At 42.9% G+C, this 25,702-nt stretch overlaps 1 protein-coding gene across 2 annotated transcripts in view; it reads left to right on the top strand.

Annotated features, from left to right (window-relative positions):
- Window positions 1-1,177: 1,177 nt before the first annotated feature.
- The window catches only part of ALDH3A2 (aldehyde dehydrogenase 3 family member A2), a 42,505-nt gene continuing 17,980 nt past the window's right edge, over window positions 1,178-25,702 (top strand). The window contains exons 1-5 of one of the 2 annotated variants that reach the window (XM_075533160.1): window positions 1,178-1,410; window positions 5,258-5,489; window positions 6,282-6,367; window positions 22,513-22,721; window positions 24,012-24,129. In XM_075533160.1, coding sequence (XP_075389275.1) covers window positions 1,258-1,410; window positions 5,258-5,489; window positions 6,282-6,367; window positions 22,513-22,721; window positions 24,012-24,129 — 798 coding nt within the window. In that variant the 5' untranslated portion in view covers window positions 1,178-1,257. The remainder of the gene's footprint in view (window positions 1,411-5,257; window positions 5,490-6,281; window positions 6,368-22,512; window positions 22,722-24,011; window positions 24,130-25,702) is intronic. The other variant, XM_075533161.1, reaches the window with a different exon arrangement.

Below are 25,702 nucleotides of genomic sequence, written 5' to 3'. Positions count from 1 at the left end.
CAACACAGGTGTTCCAAATCTTTACAGGAGCAGACCACCTTATCTTTCTCCAGCCAAGAGGTTACAGGGTGTGAACAGCTGATCTTGCAGTTAAGTCGACCTTGAGTCAGGACACCAAAGCTCCTTCAGAATAGTCAAGGAAAACAAAGGCCGAAAGTGTCTCCAGAAGATGTGCGCCATTAACTGCTCCAAAAGTTAATTTTCATAAAGAGAACAGAATATGGCAACTAAAATCTGATACGGAAGTAAGTCTGATTGGAGTGAATTCCTTCATTGGGAGAAGTCTGGCTACACAGGATTGGGAGTGGGGCAGGAAAAAAATTGGATAATAGCTAGCCTGCCACATTCAGGAACTCTAGTGCTGCAATGGTTAAATGCTGGGCTGTCAACCTAAAGGCCAGTTAAACCCTGCAGGCAGCTTTTATAAAGACTAGCTGTCTTGGAAATCCTAGGGGACAGTTGTACTCTGTCCTAGATGGTCACCTATAAGCCTCAATTAATCTACCACAATGCATTTTGGAGCTAACACGTAATCTGCAGCCAAGGATGAAAAATTTTTTTAAGGATGCAGGATAATACAGGGTATTTGTACACACACTGCTGCGAATGGTGAGTGTTACAGCATAATGGGAGAAATCCTAGCTTTCTGTTATCATACCACAAGCCCCCCAAATCCATATGCACTGGATGACATCAAGCGGCCTTTATTTAGTAGGCGATCAGGAAAAAAGGGTTGAGCGAAGTTCCTCTCCTGTGGCCTCGGAGACAGAGCGCTGAGGTTAAGGCACTCCCAGACCCATAGAGATCTAGCCTGGTGCATGCATTTAGCTGCCTCCTGGCTTCTGGACTCTATCCATTTGGTCACATTCCAAATAGTCATAAGACTGGGGAGGGAGGAAACGCCCCTAAAGAGCGTATCTGTGGGGCGGCTTCCCTCCTCCTACACTGCTCCCATTAACTTCTTACCTGCTTCTCTGGGGCTCTGGGCGCCCCCCGTGGTCATCACGGGCCCCCAGCACTAGCCTGGCCGACCTTTTTCCCTCCAGCCCCACAGTTGCACGCTCCGGGGCGGAAAGAATCCCCGGCGGCAGCGGACTGGCGCGGCGTCCGGGCTGGGCGGTGTCCGCCTGGGCGGTCACGTGGCCCGTCGGAGCCAATCGGCGAGCGACGCGGGGTCGCCGGGCGACGGGAAGCCGTGGGGCGGGCTGGGTGCTGCCGTTGTCCGGGAGCGGGCGAGTGGCGAGCTGGTGGCAGGCCATGGAGCACCAAGTCCGGCGGGCTCGCGCCGCTTTCCAGTCCGGCCGGTCGCGGCCCCTGCGGTTCCGTCTGCAGCAGCTCGAGGCCCTGCGGAGGATGGTGCAAGAGCGGGAAAGGGACATCCTGGCAGCCATCGGCGCCGATTTATGCAAGGTACCCAGGACCGCCTCCGCCTCCCGACTTCGGGAGGGCATTCTGAGCCAGTGCGTTCGTCTTTAGTTCTGACTGAGCAAGCAAATGTTCCCTGGCTTCCCGATGCTCCTGCTGTAGTATTTTACAGAAACTTAGACCCGCATGTGTTTTTAATTCTGTAGCTCCTCGTCTGTAAATTGACTTTTACTCCTTGCCCGTCTTTCTGTTGCGTCTGTTTTTTTAAATTGTTGTTATGATTTGTAGGCGTTTTGGGTATGCCCTGGATTTCCCCACTTAACCCTTTTGCCAATGTTTTTCTCTTTGTGTCTCTTGTCTGTTAATTATGTGGACAGAGGTGTTTTGCCTTTGTCGTCGGTACGTTCACATTATCTGTCATGACTTTGTGACTTAGGTCAGCACACTGTACATAAACTCCAGTGTACTAAGGGATCACCTGGGGATCTTGTTAAATTGTTCCTGTGGTTCAGTAGGTCTGGGATAGGGTCTGAGATTCTTAAATTCCTAACGAGCTCCCTCGTGATCCCGTGCTTTTAGTACTGGAACCGTACTTTGGATAATATTATTCCCCCCCACCCCCAACTTTTTATGTGCAGTCTGCACATAGCAAGATTGCCCTCTGGCTTTGAGAGCCTCCCACCTTCTATTAAAGCCTCAAAACCTTCAAGTTCTTTTCCCGAAGTAGTAATCTCAGTAATAGTAGTCGCAGTCCCCACCCACTGCTGTCAGAAATCATATGGGATATAGTAGAACAGCCCCTTTGGGTTTCTGAGACTGTTTATGTATTTTTACTGAGCAAGAGTGCTTATGGTTTCAGGCTGCCAGGCTCCCAACTCGTTAACTCTCCACCCACCAGTGCTCCTTAGGAGTAGCAGTAGTAAGTACTTTTGGTAGAGAAGATCCGTGCTATTAATATGAAGTAAGTAAATAATGGTTTTGAAGTTTTAAAATTTTGGACAGTCTATAGATATTATGATGCTTGTGTATGTGTTCATGTTTAAATAGGAGCCTTAACGAAATTAGGATCCTTGACCTTGGCAGTTTTAATTTGATTGGCAGATAAAGCATACATAGAGAAAATGTGAATATGGTCAGTTAATACAACTAATTTATTAAGGATGAAATATAAAAATAAAAGTTGAACACACTTGTTAGGGTATATAAATTATGGCGTGATTCGGATAATTCATCTAATTGGGGAAGTCTTCCTGAAGAAGTTAAGGTTTAAACACAGTTTTAAAGAGCTTGGATCAAGCCCAAGATACATTTTTGAGATTTACAAGGAAAATATGTCTTCAGTGATGTCCCTCTGTCCTTAACAGAGGGATGGGAAGTAACTGGTTACCGAACAAAGTCCATTGGAAAGATGACTATAGGAGATCAAATTGGTAAACCTAACTGGAACAGTTAAGACCTTCTCTGTGATTCCCCCCTCTGGTAGAATCTGGTTTTCAACATTTGCCTGATCTGGTTTTCAACATTTCCTTTGCTGTTGTTGTTTTTCATATTGGGGCTTATTCTGTCATTGAGGGTTTCTGTTTCTGTTTTTTGGTATATGAAACCAGGATTGATGAATCTATAGAGATAGAAAAGAGACTAAAGGTTCCTGGGGAGTATAGTGTAGGAGGGGTGGGGGTGGGGGGTAAAGGTGAGCTGATGTCAGGAGTTCAAGAAGGAGGAGAATGATTTGAAACTGATTGTTACGAATTATAAAATGCTGGTTGATGTGATTGAACCATGGAATGATATGATATCTATATTAGTTCCCAACAAAAGGGTTTTTTGGGGGGGAAAAACTTCAGAGGGTTAGGAAATAAGGAGGAACAGAAACAGGAAATGCAGGGGGGAAGCAGAGTGAATAATAGTACAGAGGGAATTGCCCTGGATGAGTTGAAATAAAATGTGTATGAATTGTTGAATGTAAACAAAAATTTGCTTGGATCAGTAAAGAAGGATTTGAGGGACTGGATATACTAGGGACTTTGAAATAGTCTGTGGAAAAGTGGTATGCTTCCATGAATTTAAAAATATATTATTTATTAATTTAATTTAAATAGTTTTATTGGAACATTATATATCATACACTAGTTCAATCATATCAAGAAGAGCTGTATACTCCTTATCACAATCAATTTTGGAACACTTTCTTCCTTCTTGTCCTCCTTGTTTTGAGCTCCTCATTTCCCTCCAACCGTCCATGCCATACCCCCAAGAAGCCATTAATCCAGTTACTGCCTCTATGGATTCATCTATCCTGAATTTCATATATTGAAAACATACAAAAGCAAAAAAAAATCTGGCATAAAAAAACTAACAGCTATAACAAAATAGAGAAAACCTTCAGTTGAAAAGAAAACAGAAGAGATTAAAAACTGGAACAACTTTAAAATAGGTCCAAACAGAGACCAAGTGATAAAGTGGATACGATAAGGTATTAGATTTCATCCTAACTACATCTGCCACAATCCACTTTCCAATGATCCATTTTTCACGAGAACAAACCTATTTACATCCCTGTTTATGCTCAGAGGGACTTCACCAGAGGCTTGATTTATGTGTATTTCCCTTCACTTTAAAAAAACCCTAATAATAACCTTTAAATGGTTCCAAAGTACGATGGGATAAGAGGTTACATTTTAACTGACTATATCTATTATGATTGTCTCTGCAAAACTCTCTGTCTGATAACAAGGGATAGACTCACATCCCTCTAGTGCTGTCTGAGGATATTCCAGATGCTTAATCTATGTGTGGATTTGGGGCAAATGGATTTTCGGTTTCCACTATCATTCAAAGCCTTCTGCAAATCAGGTATTCACAGTTTAAGCTCGGATATAATTTCCTCCTTCTGATTTGGATTTGATTATTTACAATCCGTGATCACACCGGCTGGTGTGCTTTTTCTGTTTACTTAGTTGGCACTTCACTTAGATGGCTTCTTGTTTTAAAACAAGCCATTAAGATCCGAGAAGCTATTCTTTCTGATAGTTGGGCACCATCTGGTTTCTTTACCACACTTCGCTGTAACACTCATTTTCAGTTATGTCTTCATGAGCGCAAGCATTGAGCAAGACTGTGTCATACAAACTAATTGTGTATAGATTGAGGCTAGAATTAAGTTTGAGCCCCAAATCCATTAATATATCTATGGTTTATATATGTCTGTGATTCACCTTAGAGACATTCTCAACATTTTATGAGAACATTATTGATCATCATCCTGGCGCACATGGTAATTCTGTTGATAGCATCATTAGTTTAGCCAATGATAAAAAATTTAAAGTACAATTGAGAAAAGTAGATTATATAAAATGGCTATGAACCACAGTATATGAATTATTGACGTGTACAGATTAACTTCTTAAATGACTGGACACTGTTTACACAAACAGTGGGGGGTGGCAATAAGGCAAAACTTTCAGTAATAATCACTGACAGTAGCAGAACCAAGTCTACCATATTAATACATATCTTAATAAAGCAAGAAGGGCATTGAAATATTAAGTGTGTGGTAGTCCCAGAATATGGAAGTTCCCTTTTACTACAGATCAAGTTAGTAAATTACTACTGAAAACTTTTTGGCTGCTAACTGAAAGGTCACAGATTTGAGTCTACCTAGAAGTCTTTTGGAACAAAGGTTTAGCAATAGACCTCAGAAAAATCAGCACTGGCACATGTAGGGGTCCTCAGGTGCCAGAAGTAACTTGATTTTACGGAAGGTTTGAAGGGAGCAAAAGGAATCTATCTGCCTGGTAAGCCAGCTAGTCTCATAATGTATGTTGTCACTTTGCTTTAACGTCGGAGTGTACCATACTCATTGCGTAAGGTTAACTATGATCTCTTCTCCCAGAGTGAATTCAATGCATACAGCCACGAAGTAATTAGCGTCCTTGGAGAAATAGATCATGTGTTGGAGAAGCTTCCAGAATGGGTTACTCCTAAACGAGCTGAGAAGAATTTGCTCACCATGCTGGATGAGGCCTATATCCATTCAGAGCCCTTGGGAGTCGTTTTGATTATTGGAGCTTGGAACTACCCTTTTGTTCTCACAATCCAGCCATTGATCGGAGCCATCGCTGCAGGTCTGGTGCCAGTTTATGTCTTTATTCCTTATTCGAGGGACTTATTCTCCCCTATTGGTTGTCAATTAAGGATTGTGGTTAATGGAAGATGCCTCTTTGGCAGTTTGCTTTGGATTATTCCAGCAGCGCATTGAGAATTTATCATTATACTGGTTTTTTAAGTCGGGCTCCAGGGGAGATTTGCATGATAACTGTTTTGAAGCATGAAGACAGTACATATGCGAGGCTATAAAGGCATCTGAGTCAAACCCCAAGAATTTGAAATCAGGCGTTCTTTTTTTTTTAATGCATTTTTTTGCCCTGGATATTGGATATGCCTTTTTATTCTATTTGAGCAGTTTCTTCATTCAAATGAGTCCTATCTGTGGAGTCATGCTACCTTGGGCATGTAATGCTGTCAGTAGATTAATTTATCATTTCTGCAGGTTTAGAGTGACAACTTTGTGTTGTCTTAGTTTATGCCCGACAATTTAATAACAGACAAGACAATCCAAGAGTGAGAGTGGGAAAAAGTGATAGCTCAAGGAGTGGGGAAAGCTCACTGAACCCATTGCTAAGGACCAGAAAATAAAGAGAAGGGAAGAGTTAGCTTTTGCGGAAAGAAGCAGAAAGGCAAAGAGAATAAAGCAGGCTCTTGTGTCCATTGTAAGGAAGAATAGAATTCAGAGCTGGAGACATAGTTTGAGGACTTAGCTTATATTTTACACATGATTGTTGTTTTGGTAGCTATAACCATTACTATGAGATGAAATAGAGTGTCAGATAACATGTCCTCCTTTTGGCTTTGTTTAGGGAATGCTGTCATTATCAAGCCTTCTGAACTAAGTGAAAACACAGCCAAGACCTTGGCTAAGCTGCTTCCTCAGTACTTAGACCAGGTAAGAATGTCTGGGACCATCTTTAGTATATCTGTTTATTCTGGCAAACACACATTTGATTTCTTTTTTTTAAATCATTTTATTGGGGCTCATACAACTTTTATCACAATCCATACATACATCAATTGTGTAAAGCACATTTATACATTCGTTGCCCTCATCATTCTCAAAATTCGCCTTCTGCTTGAGTTCCTGGAATCAGCTCCTCATTTTCCTTTTTCCCTCCCCCTCCCTCCATGCTCCCCCTCCCTCATGAGCCCTTAATAATTTATAAATTATTATTTTATCTTATCTTACACTGCCCGGCATCTCCCTTCACCCACTTTTCTGTTGCCCATCCGCCAGAGAGGTTATATGTAGATCCCTGTGATCTGTTCCCCTTTTCTATGACCCCTTCCCTCCCGGTACCGCCACTTTCACCGTTGGTCCTGAGGGGTTCATCTGTCCTAGATTCCCTGTGTTTCCAGATCCCATCTGTACTGCTGTGCATCCTCTGGTCTAAGCAGGTTTTCAAGGTAGAATTGGGATCATGATAGTTGGTGGGGAGGAAGTGTTTAAGAACTAGAGGAAGGTTGTGAGTTTTATTGTTGTTACACTGAACCCTGAGTGACTCTTCTCTTCCCCACTACCCCTCTGCAAGGGATGTCCAGCTGTCTACAGATGGGCACTGGTTCCCCATCATGTGCTCCCCTCATTCACGATATTCCCCCCACAATCCCCCCTCACCTTTGGTGCTTGAAACCTAGTCTCCTCGGCCCTTCATGATCACACATTTTGGTGTGCTGCTTCCATGTGGGCTTTGGTGCTTCTGGGCTAGATGGCCGCTTGTTTACTTTCAAGCCTTTAAGTCCCCAGATGCTATATCTCTCTGTAGTTGGGCACCACCAGCCTTCTTCACCACACTTACTTATACACACATTTGTTTTCAGCGTTTATGTGGGGAAGGTGATCACACAATGATGGTTTTTGTTCTTTGGTGTCTGCTACCTGATCCCTTCTATTCACATAGGCTTGTGTGCTTCTTCTCTGTGGGCTTTGTTGCTTCCTAGCTAGATGGCCGCTTATTTGCCTTCAAGCCTTTAAGACCCCAGATGCTATATCTTTTGATAGCTGGGCACCATCAGCTTTCTTCACCTTGTTTGCTTATGCACACGTCTGTTTTCAGCGATCCTGTCGGGAAGATGGGTATCATGAAATGACCGTTTAGCTGAGCAAGGTGCTCTTGTATTGAAGGAATGTGCGCCAGAAGGCCCAATGTCCACCTGCTATCCATCTACTAAATGTATAAATATATGCACATAGGTCTATTTCCCCCATAATCATAAATATATTTACATATGTACATGTCTGTTTTTAGGCTTCTGTGTATGCCCTTTGCCTCCTACTCCTTTCCTCTATTTCCTTATGTTTTCCTCCTGTTCCACTACCATGTTCAGCCTTCATTCTGGTTTCAGTAATTCCTCTCAGTTACCTTGCCCTTGGTAACTCCCTACCAGCCCTCCCATCCCCTCCCTCCACTGGTTTTGAACCACTTGTTGTCTCCTTGTCCCTCGGTTGGCCAACACCTCCTCCATTCCCCTACCTCCCATACTCTCATGTCCCTCCAGGACCATTGGTCCCGTTATTTTCATCTCACATTGTTTGTCCAGCCTATCTTATCTAGGTGGACCTGCAGATATAGTCATATGTGCATAAAAATGCAGATGGCTTTGACAGCACCCAAGTGGCACATAAGAACATCGTGTCGACGGCAGCAACACCAAGCTAACAAACAAAAAAGCCACTGACATAAAAAATTTAAGAGAAGAAAGAAAAAGAAAAACAAAACAAAAAGACAGCACACACACACCAAAAAAAGCCTGTCAGTCGTTCACGGTCTGTTTGTTGGCCTTTAGGAGTGTTTTCTGGATGAGTCTGATGGGGTGCCACATCCTGGCCCCAAAGTCCATCCTTTATACTCCCTCAGGACCTCCTTGCTCTGCTTCCCCCGCCACTCCATTGCACGCCCCCAGTGTTTTGCCTCTGTGAGGGGGGGTCAGCTCAGTCACACATCCCCCACTGTGTCTCCGATGCTGTCCTGTGTAGGGCCATGGGTCAGTGCAGGATGTCGCATCTCGCCGTGGGGCCGGCTGTATGGTCCTCCTTGTACATTAGGCCCTTCGAGCCGGGCTCTCGTCCTCTGAGCTTGGTGGGCCCAGGTGTGCTCTGCTCCGTTCTTCCTCCTTCCTTTGCTTCAGCTTCCTTCTGGGTGTGGTGTGGTAGGTCAGTTCCTTTCCCACACCAGGTGATCTGTTTTCATTTTCTGTGGTACTCCCTTCAAATGTAGGGGCCGGAATAATTCTGCTTGGGACTGGCGTATGGTCCAGTCTTTTTGTGGATTCCTCCGCGTGCGTTACATTGCCCTCCTGGTTTGGCGTGTCATGGTCGGGTCTGTTTGCTTGTTCCAGTTCTGTGGGGACACAACCAATACTCTCTTCCGGAGGGGTTAGTTACCTGTTCCCCCTGTGCCATCTACTCGTTTCTCCCCACCCCGCTGCTCCCTCCACCTGCCTCCCTTCTCCTTCTTTATGTTGAACTCTCATGTACCTCCCTAGGTGTGGCCTGCCCTCCCTCCATCTATGCTTCCACACGTTTATTGTGAGATCGGTGTTTATTCTAATATTCCTGGCATGCTGATTGTACTTACCTCAGGGGACTCATGTTATACCTGTGTTTTTGAGTTTGGCTTATCTCGCTTAACATGCTTCCTTCCAGCTCTTCCCATGCAACGATGTGTTTCATGTGATCGTCCATGCTTTTCAGTGCTGCATAGTACTCCATTGTGTGTATGCTCCAGAGTTTATTGATCCACTGATCTATCGATGGAAACTTAGGCTGTTTCCAGTCTTTGCGATTGTGAATTGTGCCGCAGTAAGCATTGGAGCGCAGATGACTGGTTGTGTTTTATTTGTTGCTTCCACCAGGTATATGCCCAGTAGAGGGATGGCTGGGTCATAAGGTAGGTCAATTTCCATTTTCTTCAATTATCGCCAGATTGCTTTCCACAGTGACTGTACAAATCTACACGACCACCAGCAGTGGAGGAGGATTTCTACTTCACCACAGCCCCTCCAACACTTGTTGCTCTCTGATTTGCTGATTGGGGCTAGCCTCAGGGGTGTTAGCTGATATCTCTCATGGTTGTTTTAATTTTTATTTCTCTTATGGCTAAGGACTTCAAACACTTTCTCATATGCTTATTGGCCATATGGGTCTCCTCCCTAGTGAAAGTACTTTTCAGTTTTTTGCCCACTTCCTTAGGGGGCTAATTGTTTTCCTCTTTTTGCAGGTCATGATGGTGTTGTAGATTTTAGCAACGAGCCCTTTGTTGAATGTGTCATTACTAAAAATCCTCTCCCAGTCTGGGTTGTCTTGTCACCCTCTTGGTGAAGTCTTTCAAGGTGCACAGGTGCTTTATTCTTATTAAATCCCATTTGCCAATTTCCAGTTCACCTGTGTGTGTACCCTTCCCTGTTGCAGTGAGCCTGGGAGCTCCCTGGGCCAGTGCTCTGAGGTTAGTCCCAATTCCCTCCTTGATGGTCCTGATGGTTTGGGGTTTAACTTCTAGGTCTGTGATCCACCTTGAGTTATTCTTGTGCATGGGGTGAGGTAAACATCTTGTTTCATCTTTTTACATGTGGATATCCATTGTTTCCAGCACCACTTGTTAAAAAGGGCATCCGCTTCCCACTTGATGGTTTTGGAACCCTTGTCGAAGATCAGTTGTCTGTATGCTGATGATTTTACTCTTGGGCTTTCTATTCTTTTCCACTGGTCTGAGTGTCTGTCATTGTGCCAGTACCATGCTGTTTTGACCACTGTAGCTGTGTAATAGGCATTAAAATCGGGTAAGGCGAGTCCTCCAACTGTGTCCTTCTTCTTGAGGAGTTCTCTGCTAATTCTGGGTTTCTTCCCTCTCCATATGAAGTTGGTGGTCAGTTTTTCCAATTCTTTGAAGAAGGTTGATGGTATTTGAATTGGTATAGCATTGAACTTGTAAAGTGCTTTAGGAAGAACTGTCATCTTTACTATATTGAACCTTCCAAACCATGAGCAGGGGATGTTCTTCCATTTGTGGAGGGTGCCTTTGGTTTCCAGTAGGTAGGGTCTTATAATTTTCCTTGTGTAGGTCTTTAGTATTTTTTTGTTAAATATATTCCTAGTTATTTCAATTTGTTCTTAGCTACTGGAAAGGATATTTCCTTCTTAATCCCCTATTCCATGGTCCTGTCCGATGTGTATAGAAAACCTACCAACTTCTGTTTATTGATCTTGTATCCTGCTACTCTTCCATATTCCTCTATCGCTGTAAGTGCTCCAGCTGTGGAGCTTTTGGGGTTTTCAATGTACAGGATCGTGTCGTCTGTAAATAGTGATAGTTTCACCTCCTCCTCTCCCATTTGGATCCCTTTGATGTCCTTCCGCTGTCTTATGTTGTTAGCCAGAACCTCCAAAACAATATTGAATAAAAGGGGAGATAGGGGTACCCTTGTCTTGTACCCTTTTTCAGTGGGATTTTTGTCTTTTCTACATTGACTATGATGTTGGCTGTTGGTCTTTCATAGATAGCTTGTATCGGCTTGAGGAACTTACCTTCCAATCCTATCTTCACGAGTGTCTTGATTAGAAAGGGGTGTTGGATGTTGTAAAATGTTTTTCTGCCTCTATGGATACTATCATATGGTTTTTATCCTTTTTCTTCTCAATGTTGTTATATAATTTTGATGGATTTTTCGGATTTTAAGCCAACCCTGCATCCCTGGGATGAATCCCACCTGGTCGTGGTAGATGGTATGTTTTGAATACTTTTGTATTCCATTGGCCAATATTTTGTGAATGATATTTGCATCTATGTTCATTAGAGATATTGGTCTGTAATTCTTCATACCTGTGGAATCTTTGCCCTGTTTGGGTATCAAAGTAATGCTGGCTTTGTAAAATGAGTTTGGGAGTTTCCCATCCTCTTCTATGTTATGGAATACTTTGTGGAGGATAGGTGTCAACTCTTCCCTGAATGCTTGGTAGAATTCTGCTGTGAAACCATCTGGCCCTGGGGCTTCTTTTGTTGGTAGGTTTTTGATGACCCTCTCTATTTCTTCTTTCATTATGGGTTTGTTGAGTTTCTTGATCTCTGTCTGAGATAATCTAGGGAGAGACTGCTTTTCCAAATATTTATCTATGTCTTCCAGGTTTCCGAATTCATTAGAATACAGACCTTCATAGTACTTTGTGATTATCCTTTTAATCTCATTGGGGTCTGTTGTTATTGCCCCTGATTCAGCCCTCATCCTGGCTATTGATGTTTGCTCCTTTCTATCCTTGCTTAGCTTTTCCAGATGACTGTCAATTTTGTTAGTTCTTTTGTAGAAGCAGCTTTTAGCTGCATTTATCTTGCATTGTTCCCATGTCTTCCCACTGGTTTAACTCCGCCCTGATTTTTATTATTTCTTTTCTCTTGCTATTGGAGGGGTTGCTCAGCTGACTGTTCTAGTTGTTGGAGGTTTTGTGTTAACATATCTATCATACTCCTCTCATTTTCATATATGTATTTAATGATGTCAAGCTACCTCTGATAACTGCCTTCGCAGTATCCCATAAGTTTTGATGCGTTGTATTCTCGTCCTCATTAATTTCTAGAGACTTCCTAATATCCTCTCTGATCTGAGCCTGTACCCATTCATGTCGCAGGAGATCGTTTTTTCATTCTCCGCTTGGTTGCCCTTGCTTTTCTGAACATCCTCCAGCTTTATGGCATGGTGATCTGAGAAAGATGTCTGGATAATATCTATGTGTTTGAATTTACTCAGGCTGGACTTGTGTCCCAGCATGTGGTGTGTTCTTGAAAAAGATCCATGTGGACTTGGAAAGAATGTAAAATTCTTTGCGTTTGGATGGAAATTCTATTAATGTCTATCAGGCCCTGTTGCCTAATTACATTGTTTAGCTCTATTGCCTCTTTGCTGAGCTTCTTTCCCAGTGATCTGTCTTTCTCTGACAGTGGAATGTTAAAGTCACCTACTATAATTGTTGATTCTGTGATTTCTTTTTCATCGTTTTAATAGTTTGACAAAATTCACTGCACCATTATTAGGAGCGTAAATATTCAATATGCTAAGTGCTTCCTGGTTTACTGAACCTTTGAGCATTATGTAGCGTCCCTCTTTGTCTCTCTTTATGGTTTGGGTCTTGAGGTCCATTTTTGTCCGAGATTAAGATAGCCACCCCTGCCTTTTTTTGAGTTACAATTCGATAGGTAAACTTTTTGCCAACCCTTTATTCTTAGCATATTCTTGTTTGTGTGCTTAAGATGTATCCCTTGTAGGCTACAGATTGATGTATTATGGTTTCTGAGCCAGTCCTTAAGCCTTTTTGTTTTAATGTATGAATTGAGTCATTGGAATTCAGAGTTATTATCACTATCCCTGGATTCATAGTTGCCATACCCTGTTTTGTGTTTGGGGTCTTTCCCTATCTCACTTCATATCAGTGTGCTGGGTTTGAGTCGAGAGTTTCTATCTTGTCCTCTTTTCCATCTGAGACCCTGTTGTCCTGGTAATTGTTGCTGGCATGTTGGCTTCTACATGGAGATGGGCTATATGGTGGTTTCCTGTTAGTTCTTGGTGGAGGTTGATCCTCTGGCCATAGTGAGTCAGCCAGTATCTTCCGCTGGGTCGGTGACTTGCAGCATATTCTTTGAGTCTTTCCTTGTCCTGGAAGAGCCTTATCTCACCATCTATCTTAATGAGTAACTTGGCAGGGTACAGGATTCTGGGGGAGGCATTTTTTTCTTTCAACTTTTGGAAGATGTTGCTCCATTCTCTCCTCGTCACGGTATCTGCTGATAGGTCTTACCTGTGCTCCTTTGCATGTGACTGTCTTCCTTTCTCTTGCAGCTCATAAGTTTTTCTCTTTTTCCTCTAAGTTGGATATTTTTACTATTATACGTCTTGGCGTGTTCTCATTGGGACTTAATCTAGCTGGCATCCTTTCTGCTTCCTGTATGAGTGCCTGGTTCTCCCTTGTTAGGGTGGGAAAGTTTTCTTCCAGAAATTCATTTGCTATCTTGACTGCCGACTTGTGTGTTGCGTTGTGCTCCGGTAGACCGATTATTCAAATATTATTCCTCTTCATAGCATCTGTCATTGATCTCAGGCTATCTTCTGTTTCTTTCATTTTCCTATCTGATTGTCTTTATCGCTTGCGTTGGGCTGTTTAAGTGTCCTCGAGATCACTGATATAGTTGTCTGCTTCCTCAAGCCTAATCGTAATTTTGTGACCTTGTGTGTGGCTTCTGCTACCTCCTCTGTTAGCTTCTGCATTTCCCTTTGGTGGGTGGAATTCATCCCCTCTATTGTGGACTTCATCCCCTCTATTGTGGACCTCATCTCCTCTATCATTGCATCCTTATTCTGGGTTGCTCTCTTCAACTCCTGTATTACTGCAAGCTGATTTCTGAAGATTTCCTCTGTGGCAGCTCCGTATCTGTTTCTTCTGTGAGAGACGTTAGCTCTGCTACTATGTTTCGTCTCTGGTTTTTTGCTGGTGGTAATGTGGTCTGTTAATTTTTCCTTGATCCTTTCATAGCCTACGTCCCCCCCCCCCCTCTGTCTCTGGGAGGCCAGGGGAGCCTTATCTGTGTTACTGTTAAGGTTTCATTCAGGCAGCTGCCTATGACCTACTATAGGGATGTGTCAGGCTGCTGTGTAGGCAGAGTTCCCCGATGGCTTAGTGACCCGCAGTGGTGAGATGTTTCAGCAACTGGAGTGGGGACTGGAGCCTCAGTGAGTGCCCTTAGGCTGCTTTGACCTGGTTTGTCAGGGTACCCTTAGCAGCCCTTTTTATTTGTTTAGTAATGAAAAAGAAGGATTTAAAAGGTTAAATATTTTTAAATATTTTAAACCAAATTTTTGGAGGAAAAAGGAAAAAATGGAGAGAAAGAACTATAAAAGAGGAGAGAAAAGAAGTGATAATAGTGGGAGTGGAACAAGAAAAAAGTGATAGAAGGAAAACCTATAGAAAACAGGCCAAAGAGAAGTACTAGCAATAATGAAAAAGGAGGAAGAAAGAAAAGAGGAAAGAATACCAAGAAATAAAAGAGAAAAACCAGTACGAGATAAAAGGTGTGTGTGTGTGTGTGTGTGTGTGTGTGTGTGTGTGATTTAAATTTTCCCCCTTCTTTTCCCTCCAAGTTCTAGTGATGCCTAATAGAAGGCAGAGGTGGGCGAGGCAGGATGTGGGGCTGATCCGGGCTCCGGAGCCGGGTTATGTGGGAGGAAAATGCTCTTCAGATCAGCAAGCACTCTCAGGTCCCTGCAGGTCTGTACAGTTGAGCCTGTGAGCAGAGGCTACATAGGTGGGAGCAGCTCCCCAGGGCCAGGCCTCCTGCACTGGCTGGAAAAGGCTGGGGCCGCAAGGGGTGCTGAGAGAGGCACGGGGGGGGGGCAGCTCCCGCCTTCTTTGCCGGCTGGCAAGGACTGGGGCAGGCTTAGGGGCTGGCGCTGGGAACACCGCAGGACACCGCGGTGGTGAGATCCAGCCGGGGCTCTCAGATGGCTCTGGCAGGGACCGCAAAGCCGTGTACCAGGCTCCCTAGCAGGTGGACGTTTATCGCTTGAGTCGCAAGCCCTGTCAGGGGCGCAGGCTCCTCAGGGTCGTCGCCTGAGCCGGTTCGGATAGTGGCCGCTCTGGCGGAAAACAGCAGCTATGGCGCTTGCCCTCCGCCCTGGGAGGAATGTTTTACAGCAGGCTCTGAGCTCGAAGCTGCTGGCTGCTGGAATCCCCGCAGCGCACCGGGAGGACAGCATCCTGTCCCGCGTGCTCTCGGTAGGCAGGGGCACCCACTGTTGTGCCAGCGTTGGATGGGGCGCCCTACGGCAGCCCGGGCCAGTGGGAAGTGCTCAGTGCAGGTTCCCGGACCGGGAATGGAGCAGACCCTAAGTTGACGGGGTTGGGCAGCCGGGCTAATGGGGTGCTGGTGGAGAGGTCCCAGGCAGCAATGGGGATGGATGGTGCCCCATGGGGTCGCCCAGGCAGCCCCCGGTAGATTGCAGGTCAGTTACCTGGGCCTTGGATGAGTGGAGGTAGTGATTGTGGGCCCAAGGGCAGATCGCTGCCACGTGGGGAGAGGAGAACCATGGGAAAGGGAAGCTTCTCTCTTAGTGGGGTCCCGCGAGTGGGCAGCTGCTGGAGGGGGTACCGTGACTGCTGTGCGTGTCTTGGCAGAACAGGCAAGGACTCTGGCCTCTGGGTCTCAGTATGGGGATGGAGTGGGGCTATAGCTAGTCGCTGCTGTGATGACGGCAACCTAGTGAACCGAGATGTCCCACGAATCGGGTCCTGGATCACCAAGGCCCCAGCTCAGGACAAATGCACGGGGTGGAGGTGGGGTGCTGTCCCAGGAAGTATTTCACTCACCAGACTCCTACCACTCGGCTTCCTGGACACCAAACCCACTTTGTTTGAAAGAGCTCTCAGAGTATGTGGGTCCCCTGGTCTGCCATCTTCCCAGAAGTCCTCTCACATTTGATTTCTTAATAATACATGTTACTTGTGTTATACAGGGTTCGCTAGAGAGACAAAACCAGATTGCTAGTAATTTTATATATGTATATGTATATATATAAAGATAGATATATAACACAAGAAATGACCCGTTAAATTATATACTATCGCATTACTGATGGCAGATCTGTTTTCATGTTCCTTAAGCTTTATACAATTGGCTTAGTAAAGGAAGTTAAAGTTCCAGAACTATTTGGAATGATCCAGCCATTCATGGTTACATAACATGCTTAGGCTGATGGCTTCAAAGAGACACGTGTTATTTACAAACCCTTTCCTATTATTTATAATTTAATTGCTATGAAATAAGATTTAAGTGTATTCATTCAGTGAGTTATTTGAGGGACTGGTACTGTGCTGTGTGCTGGAATACTTTGTTGCTCATAGTTTCTTTTGACTTGATGAAGTCAGAGGCCTAAGGACATATTTTGTATTAATGGAATAATTTGGATAAGAATTGAATTTGACTTTTAAGAATTCAGTTTAGTATCTGGCTGTGCTAGGTTTACACTGATTTTATTCTGCCTATTGATGTTGATATAATGTGTAATAGAAATGATTATTGGTAAATAAAATTGAGAGTTTGTAAGCCTATAAAACTGGATCTTTAAATGGGTGTAGAACAGGCCTGCAAAGAAGACTCTGAAAAGATAAGCTCCCCAGTATCTTGAGTGCTTAGGACATTCTTATTTGAAGAGACGTGCCTAAGGAGCTATTGACAGAGTGAAGAAAATAAAAAAGGAACCCTCTCACTCTTTGAGTTTTGAACCAGTGGTTTGTACCGGAAGGTGAAAAATTTTGGAGCCATGAAGAAACTCTCCTCACTAGGACTGAATGTTAAAGGGAGCCTGTGGGCAGCCTGAAAAACTTGCTAGTTGACCACCTGCTTCAACTTATTGAGTGGAATTGGGAGAGACAGCAATAAAGAGATGGATTGAGTCTGGGCACTGACACCCTTGGACTTGGTTCACAGGGACTAAAGTAGAAGACGAGAGTGGATTGGCTGGTATGAAGTTCATGACCAAGCCCAAGGGGGCTAAGGTTGTTGAGAATTTGTGAAGGACCTGTGGTCAAAAGGCAAGGCAGCCAATGGGTACCCTGGTGAGTCTAAGTGAGGTGGCATGCATTGAGTTGACCAGAACCCAACTGGATGAAGATAAGGTTTTTAAGCCTGTGAATTTTGCCGCTGACTTCATGGGCGGCCTGCCCTAGTTTGACTTTGCTAATGGTTGCAAATTCACAAGGTTCCAACTGGAATGAACATTCATCATATCAAAAAACATGCTTGTCTTAGAACACCGGGTTGATATAAGTGGGCAGTATAGAAATTGGATACCCAAAATGGGTATTGGATACCCACTAAAGTCATAAAATGGCTGGCTTACAAACTTTCATAGGTGGGGGAATATGTTCATAGAATTATAGGATTATGGTGTGGTTGTTCACATAACTGCACTTATTAGGCATAAATAATTTTTGTTTTGTTCACTTATAGACTATTTTGTTCAGATGAGGCTGGCACATTTTGAATTGTATGCATGTTTTATCCTGTTACCACAAATATGATTTTACTATTGTCTTTATTTTTTAAATTATGTGTATGGCTAAAGAGTTGTGTAAATGTGTCTAGTTGACAAGGGGTGGTCAGTGGGAGTTACATAATTTCATGTCAACTAAATGAATAAAGTGAAGGAGTGGAGTTTAGCCTGTCAGTGAGGTCACAGCCTGTTGATGCCTCTTGCTGGAGTGGCCTTCTCGTGAGAATTCTGGGAACTTCCTCTCTTTCTCCCTTGAGGGGGCCATATATTCTCACTGCTTTACCTTCCTGTTGACAAGCCACATGGAGCCACGCTGAAGGCAGCCAGAGCCCTGGAGATATGTCCACAACCATTGGATCCTTAAGACTTTGCACCCACTAGCCTGTGATCTTCCTATATTTTGCATCATTTTATGTGCTGTGTGAGTCGGAAGAGGAATTTATAAACTAGTGTCAGACATATGGGCTAATATTGGACTTGTGGACTTGATCTGGACTGGGCTGGGATGTTTTCTCAATATACAATTACCTTTTGATATAAAGCTCTCTTATACATGTATGAGTGTCTCTTGATTTGTCAAGTCAGTCTGCTCTAAAAGACACATGGCAAGCAAAAATGTCCTGAAGATCATTCAACAAGTCACAGCAGTACATTGACAGGAAGTTGCCAGAGATTCAGGCTGGATTCAGAAGAGAACTTCGATTGAGGGATATTATTGCTGACAGATGGATCTTGGCTGAAAGCAAAGAATATCAGAAAAATGCTTACTTGTTTTTTATTGTCTATGTAAACACATTCAGTTATATGGACCAAAACATACTGTGGATAAGCTTGAGAAGAATGGAACGTCCAGAACACTTTAGTGTGCTCATGCTGAACTTGTACATGGATCAAGAGGCACTTGTGGGAACAGAACAAGGGAACACTGCATGGTTTAAAATCAGGGAAGGTGTGCGTCAGGGTTCTAGTCTCATATTTATTTAGTCTGTATGCTGAGCAAATAAAGAAGCTGGATTATATGAAGACGAATGTAGTATAATGATTGGAGAAAGACTTATTCAATATGCAGATGATACAACTTTTTTTGCTGAAAGGGAGGAAGACTTTAGCACTTGCTGATCAAATCAAGGATTGCAACCTTCAGCATGGATCACAACTCAATGTGAAGAAAACAAAAATCCTCATAGCTGGACCAATAGATAAAATAACGATGAAAAGAGAAGGTTGAGGTTATCAAGGAATTCATTTTGCTTGGATCCACAATCAGTCTTGACTCAACAGTTCAGAGATTAAGTGATAAATTGCATTGGGTACATCTACTGTACATGCCCTCTCCAGATTGTTGAAAAACAAGGATGTTGCTTTGAGGAAAATACCAAGCCATGGTCTTTTCAATCACCTTGCATGCATCTAAAAGTTGGACATTAGGAAGAGCGAAAAAAATTTGATTTCATTTGAACTAACAATGACAGCCCAATTAAAACAAAACAGAAAAGAAAAGAAAAAATGCTGGAAAGAGTACAGAGGGATCGGAGCACTCCTATCCTGCTGGTGGGTCTACATAGGTACAACCTTTGAGGAAAGAGATCTGGTGCCACCTCACACAACTGGGGAACGAAAATCCCATATGACCCAACAACACGTCTGCTGAGCATTACACCCTAATGAAGGAAGCGCCATAGCATGAATAGACATGAACACCCCTTTTTATCACAGCACTGTTCACAAAACAAAAAGCAAGAAATGGCCCAAAGCCCATGGCTAAAGAAACTTTGCTACATACTTACTTCGCCAAAAAATGATGAAACCATGAAGCATCACCTGACGTGGATGGGCCTGGAGAACATCATGCTGAGTGGTTAGTCAATCGCAAAAGGACAAATATTGTATGAGACTACTACTTTGATAAAATCAGCAGAGTGGTTAGAATACGGGAGGGGGACAGTTTCATGAGTGGTCTGAACTGTTAAATGCAGCAATGATGGCCTAAAATTCAAACTTCCCACCTAATCACACGCAAAAAAAGATCTTTTACTATAAAAAGAAAGCAAACCATGTGAAACAGCTCTAGTCTGATGAGTGACATCCCGATGAACCAGAGTTAACTCCCTGGCTCAAGTCCTGTACCGTGTTGTATAGAGACGTAACATTCAGGCTAAGACAGTTTACTAGAACGTATCCTGTGGTTGAAATATTAGCCATTTTCTCAACAAAATTCTCAGCTTCCATCCCCACCATTTCACCAGTCAAATCCAATCATTTGCTCCCATTTGTGTGTGTGCCTTTGTTGCAGAGTTCATGTAGAAAACAATGAACTGCTTGGATTAGTTCCACTGTCAGTTGACTTTGTAGAGGGGGTACCCCCCACACACACAAAATGAAAAAAAAAAAACAACTCCACTGGGCAGAGCTTTCTTAGTATGCATTTTTTCCACGAGGTGAGCATCCAGCAACCACCTCTGAGTTAATGCACCCAGTGGTGTTGCTTGGGAAGGTTCTCTCTGGTCGCAGTCAATTTTTTCATAAAGGCAGTTTCACTCTAACCTCATTTTTTGTGATGTCCTACTTAAGAGAACAGTGTGGCTGGCGGGAGTGGGTGGATTAAATTTTGTTTCCTGCTTGGGAAAAATGCCACAGAAACTGTTGTGATGTTGGACACAGCTTCCAAGGACAACACTATGGGATAAACTTTAGTGTATGAGTGGTTTACTTGTTTTTAAAAAAGGTGAAATGTGGATTGATGATAAACCTTGTTCTGGACAACCATCAACTTCCCACGCATATGCAAATGTCAACCAAATTTGTGCACTTGTGCTCAGAGACAGACATCGGACCACTGAAGAGATGGGGAAGTTCTCTGGACTATCTTAGAGCTCAGTTCAACAAATTTCAACGCAAGATTTGGGAATGAGAAGTGTCTCTGTGAAATGTTTGCCTCGGGTTCTTACTGAGCAGGCAAAAGAGCAGTGAATGGAAGAGACATGCTGTGCTTTGAAAGAACAGCTCCACAGGACTCCGACTTTTTCCCCCAAGGGCATTTCTAGTGATGAGACATGGTGCATTCTGGTGACCTTGAAAGCAAGCATCAATAAGCCAGTGGAAGACACCATCATCACCCCAAAAAAGCTTGTCAAGTGAAATCAAAGATCAAGATGATGCTTGTTTTTTTTTTGTTTGTTTGTTTTTTATGTGAGGGGATAGTACATTCGGGGTTCATTCACCATATCATACTTAATTAGGAGGTGCTGGAAAGATTGCATAACAGTGTGTGACAAAAAAAAGGCCTGATTTGTGGCAGACAGGTAACTGGTTTTTTGTTTTTAATCATTTTATTGGGGGCTTCTACAATTCTTATCACAACCCATACATCCATTAATATTGGCTGCTCATTTTCCCCATCCCTCTCCACTCCCCCCTCCCTCACGAACCCTTCATAATTCATAAATTAGTATTTTGTCATGTTACACTGTCCTACGTCTCCCCCGCCCTCTTCTCCGCAGGGAGGAGGCTATACATAGATTCTTGTAATCAGTTCCCCCTTTCTACCCCACATTCCCTCCACCCTCCAGGTATTGCCACTCTCACCACTGGTCCTGAAGGAGTCATCTGTCCTGGATTCCCTGTGTTTCCAGTTGCTATCTGTGCCTATGTACATCCTCTGGTCTAGCCAGATTTGTAAGGTAGAATTGGGATAATGATAGTGGTGGGGGGGGCAGCATTTTAGAACTTGAGGAAAGTTGTATGTTTCATCATTGCTACCCTGCACCCTGACGGGTTCGTCTCCTCCCCACAACCCTTCAATAAGGGTGTCCCATTGGCTACCCATGGGCTTTGAGTCTCCACTCTGCACTCACCCACATTTTCAATGATATGCTTTTTTGTTCCTTGATGCTTGATACCTGATCCCTTCGACAGCTCGTGGTCACACAGGCTGGTGTGTTTCTTCCATGTGGGCTTTGTTGCTTCTGAACTAGATGGCCACTTGTTTATCTTTGAGCCTTTAAGACCCCAGATGCTCTATCTTTTGATAGCTAGGCACCATCTGCTTTCTTCACCACATTTGCTTATGCACACGTTTGTCTTCAGTGATTGTATCAGGAAGGTGGGCACCCACTGATAAAATTTTTAGTTCTTTGATGTGTGATAACTTGTCCCTTCTACACCTTGTGGTCAGCCAAGCTGGCATGCTTCTTCCATATGGGCTTTGATGCTTCTCAGCTAGATGCCGCTTGTTTATCTTCAAGCCTTTAAGACCCCAGATGCTATATCTTTTGATAGCCAGGCACCGTCAGCTTTCTTCACCACATTTGCTTATGCACACATTTTTCTTCAGCAATCATGTTGGGAAAGTGTGCATCCTGGAATACCAATTTAATAGAATAAAGTGTTCTAGCATTAAGTAAGTGCTTGAGTGGAGGCCCAATTCAGGGAACTGGTTTTGCCACCACAATGCACCTGCTCTTGCAGCCATCTCAGTGCACCAGATTTTGGCAAAAACAAAAAAATCAAAACCAGCATGCCTTTCTTGCCCCACACACCTTATTCACCTGATCTCAGTCTGTGGAACTTCTTTTTTTTTCTGAAAATGAAGAGGGACATGAAAGGACAGCGATTTGATGATGTCGAAGAGGTGAAAAAAAACAAAAACAAGGGAGATGCTGTCAGTCATCCATACGAATGAGTTTGATAAGTGTTTCCAAGAATGGAATCACAGATTCGACAAATGTATATTAATTCTAATAGAGTACTTTGAAAATGGTAAGTTTGTTTTATAAAAAAATTAAATGCATAACTTTCAAAAATATTCCATTTCCTTTGGGTACCCCCCACATATTCTCTACTTGTCCTTAGTCATTCGCTCTGCCATTTTGCACGCAGACTTGTTTTTGATTTTTTTTTTTGGTTTTACTGGAAATTACAATATACATATTTTTAAAATTATATTAAAAAATTGCTCATGCAGAATTTGACAATAAAATGTTTGTTTGTTTGTTTGTTTGTTTGAAGGAGCTATATGCTGTGATTAATGGTGGTGTTAAGGAAACCACAGAACTTCTGAAGCAGCGATTTGACCACATTCTCTATACAGGAAGTACTGCAGTTGGAAAAATTGTCATGGAAGCTGCTGCCAAGCATCTGACCCCTGTGACTCTTGAACTGGGAGGGAAGAGTCCATGCTATGTTGATAAAGATTGTGATTTGGACATTGCTTGCAGGTGAAGGTTATTCTTTATTTATCTGAGCATTTCTGGTTATCTGGGGACAAGTTAGTGTATTTTTTTGTGTGTTGAACCTTACACTTTGTAATGTGACTCTGAGAAACCTCATTAGACTTAGATGGCTTTTGTCCTTAAGGGTAATGGAACTCTTTCACAGATCTCTCTCTTCTTCCCCACCCCCCCTCCTGTAAGCAGCTAAGTGTGGCATGTATTTGGGGGAGACAACTTGGGAGAAATCCTTCTGTTTCCCACAATTCCCCCTTTTGTTTTATACATAAAATTCAAAAGAGCCACAGTGGCTACATGGTTATTTTCTATACTTTGAAAGTAGTCAAGGCAAAACTTCATGATCCAATTAATATAGCCAAAAATTCAGGCTTATGGTAAACATTTTGAATCCAGGCACGGATTTGTCTCCATAAGCTATTAGAGGAAGGTATGAGAGGGATTGGATGCCGTGGCAAGAAGAAATAGGGCACACGATCTCTTAATGCCATTAAGGAAAAAATGAGCCTTTAGACTTAATACCATGCTGTTGTCCTCAGAAATTATGACCCCCCTCCCCTGTTTTTGAGATTTATAGATAGATATATACAGCAAGATGATTAACTCTTCTGGCAAATAATCCAAGAAGGAGGGAAATCCAGAATCTATAGACCTGATAAAAGTCTTTCTGTCAACTAGGATGTCTTTCCATCTGAATTAAGAGCAGGAAGGAGGTGGCAGTAGGTTGTTTCTTGTCTCTCCTTGCAGCAGGCAGTGGTCTCACTGCTTATAGAAGACTGCTTCCGGGCTTGCTTTAGAACTTTCTTGCCACTTAAAACAATCTGCCTCAGTCAGAAAATACATTCTGAGTTGGTTGAAACCAACTCATATAGATAAGTTTTTAAAATGTTTTTAATAAAGGTTACCAAGTAAATATTTGAGTACATTATTAGTTTTAGAACATTTATTTTATTTATTTTTAATAAATCTTTTTATTGGGACTCATACAACTCTTATCACAATCCATACATACATCAATTGAGCAAAGCACCCTTATACATTTGTTGCCCTCATCACGCTCAAAATTCGCCTTCCACTTGGGTTCCTGGAATCAGCTCGGTTTCCTTTTTTCCCCCCTCCCCCTCCCTCCCCGCTCCCCCCTTCCCCCTGCCCCCTTAATAGTTTATAAATAATTATTTTATCTTATTAGTTTTAGAACATTTAAACAACTCAAAACAAGTAAATATTAGAATGAATTACACAGCTATTTTACTTTTTCTTCCTGGCTCCCACTCCTCACAGACGTATAACCTGGGGGAAGTACGTGAACTGTGGTCAAACCTGCATTGCGCCAGACTACATTCTCTGCGAACCATCCCTCCAGAATCAAATTGTGCAGAAGATTAAAGAAACCGTGAAGGTCCGTGTTTAACACAGCTGATTCCATTTATTTCATTAAGATAGGGAGTCAAATGAACCGTTGGCAGGCAGCAGCCTGATTCCTCCATAGTTCTAGGAAAATCAAATCACATTTGGGACTGAATTTATTTGTTAGTTAATTAAAAGTGCTCTGTACATGTTTTATAGACTCTGGAGAGCAGTCTATTAAAGATGCACAAGGTTAAGAGGATTTTAAAATCATTTAACTTGTGTAGTTGATTTTCTGGTGGAGCAACTAGCTATTGTGGCACATACCTAAGCATAGAAGTCAAATGAGTGAATGTGTTTGTGGTGTTGCACAAACATTGTCACTGTAATTGTTGAACTGTATTTGAAGACCCTTTGGCATATTGACGGAAGATTATCAGGGCTTATGTGTGTAAAGGATATAGAATAACCTGTTGGGGAGTAGAGTTAATTAAATACCTACTTAGAGTACACTCTTTACATGTTTATTAATCTTTCGGTGTTTAAAGTAAAGATCTTCCGTGAGGGAAATTGGAAAATCTGCATGCTTGTGTTCTGAGCTCACGCTCAAAGGAAATCACAGGGTGTGGATTGGTGAAAAGAAGTGGAATGAGCCAGTGTGGCTGAGGAGGGTGATGAGAGAGTTACCCTGGAACCCAGAGTTAGAACCTCGGTGGCATCAATGACAAGAATAATCCTTCGTGATCAGAAGATGCTAATTGAGCACTGAAAGAATCAAGAATTCCAAAGAATAAGATGTGATCAGGAATTGAACATCATATGCCAGGGGGTTAAGGGAGATGGTTTACAATGGGCTCCACGCAGGGTAACTGGGGATGAGATGAAAATTAAACAATTGTGATGGATGGAGAGATAGATCCAGACCAGGACAATGTGCATGAAGTGATGCCTGGGCAGCTCAGAAGGGAGGGTTAGAGTTGCCTGTGAGATTTAAAAAAAATGAGCGCTGTTTACATAGTCATCATGTGTTAGGCTGCTAACCAGAAGGTGAGCAGTTTGAAACCACCAGCTGCTCTTTACCCCAATACAGAGTCACAGTCTCAGGAACCCACAGAAGCAGCTCTGCCTTGCTTGCTCTTTAGGGTCACCATAAGTCCGAATTGACTCGAAGGCATCAAGTTTGGTTTTTTGTTGTGATGAGATTAAAGTATTTGAGTGGAGAAGTGGTTAGTTCAGGATGGTGATTAACTCTTTATCTTTCTTTGAGATAATTCATACCGCAATGCAACAGTTTTCAACCTAGTTATACATTAAAATCTTAGGAGAAGCATTTAAAAATAAGTTTCCAGTTCGAGCACTTCAAAGATTATGACCTAAATTATCTGGGGACGCCAGGTGATTATGAGGTGTAGCTACCAGCATCATAGATAACTCTTGGTAGGTAAGCAGCCCTGGTGGTGACACAGTGATTAAAGCGCTTGTCTGCTAATGGAAGTTTCTGTGGCTCAAATAAAGCAGCTCCTCCAGGAGAAAAGGATGTGGCAGTCGGCTTCTCTACAGATTTTCAGCCTTAACAACCCTAGAGGGACGTTTACTCTCTCCTGTGAGTTGGAATTCACTCAGTA

Source organism: Tenrec ecaudatus, chromosome 15 (assembly GCF_050624435.1).
Source record: "Tenrec ecaudatus isolate mTenEca1 chromosome 15, mTenEca1.hap1, whole genome shotgun sequence".
Lineage (NCBI taxonomy): Eukaryota > Metazoa > Chordata > Mammalia > Afrosoricida > Tenrecidae > Tenrec > Tenrec ecaudatus.
This window is presented reverse-complemented; position numbering and strand designations above follow the sequence as displayed.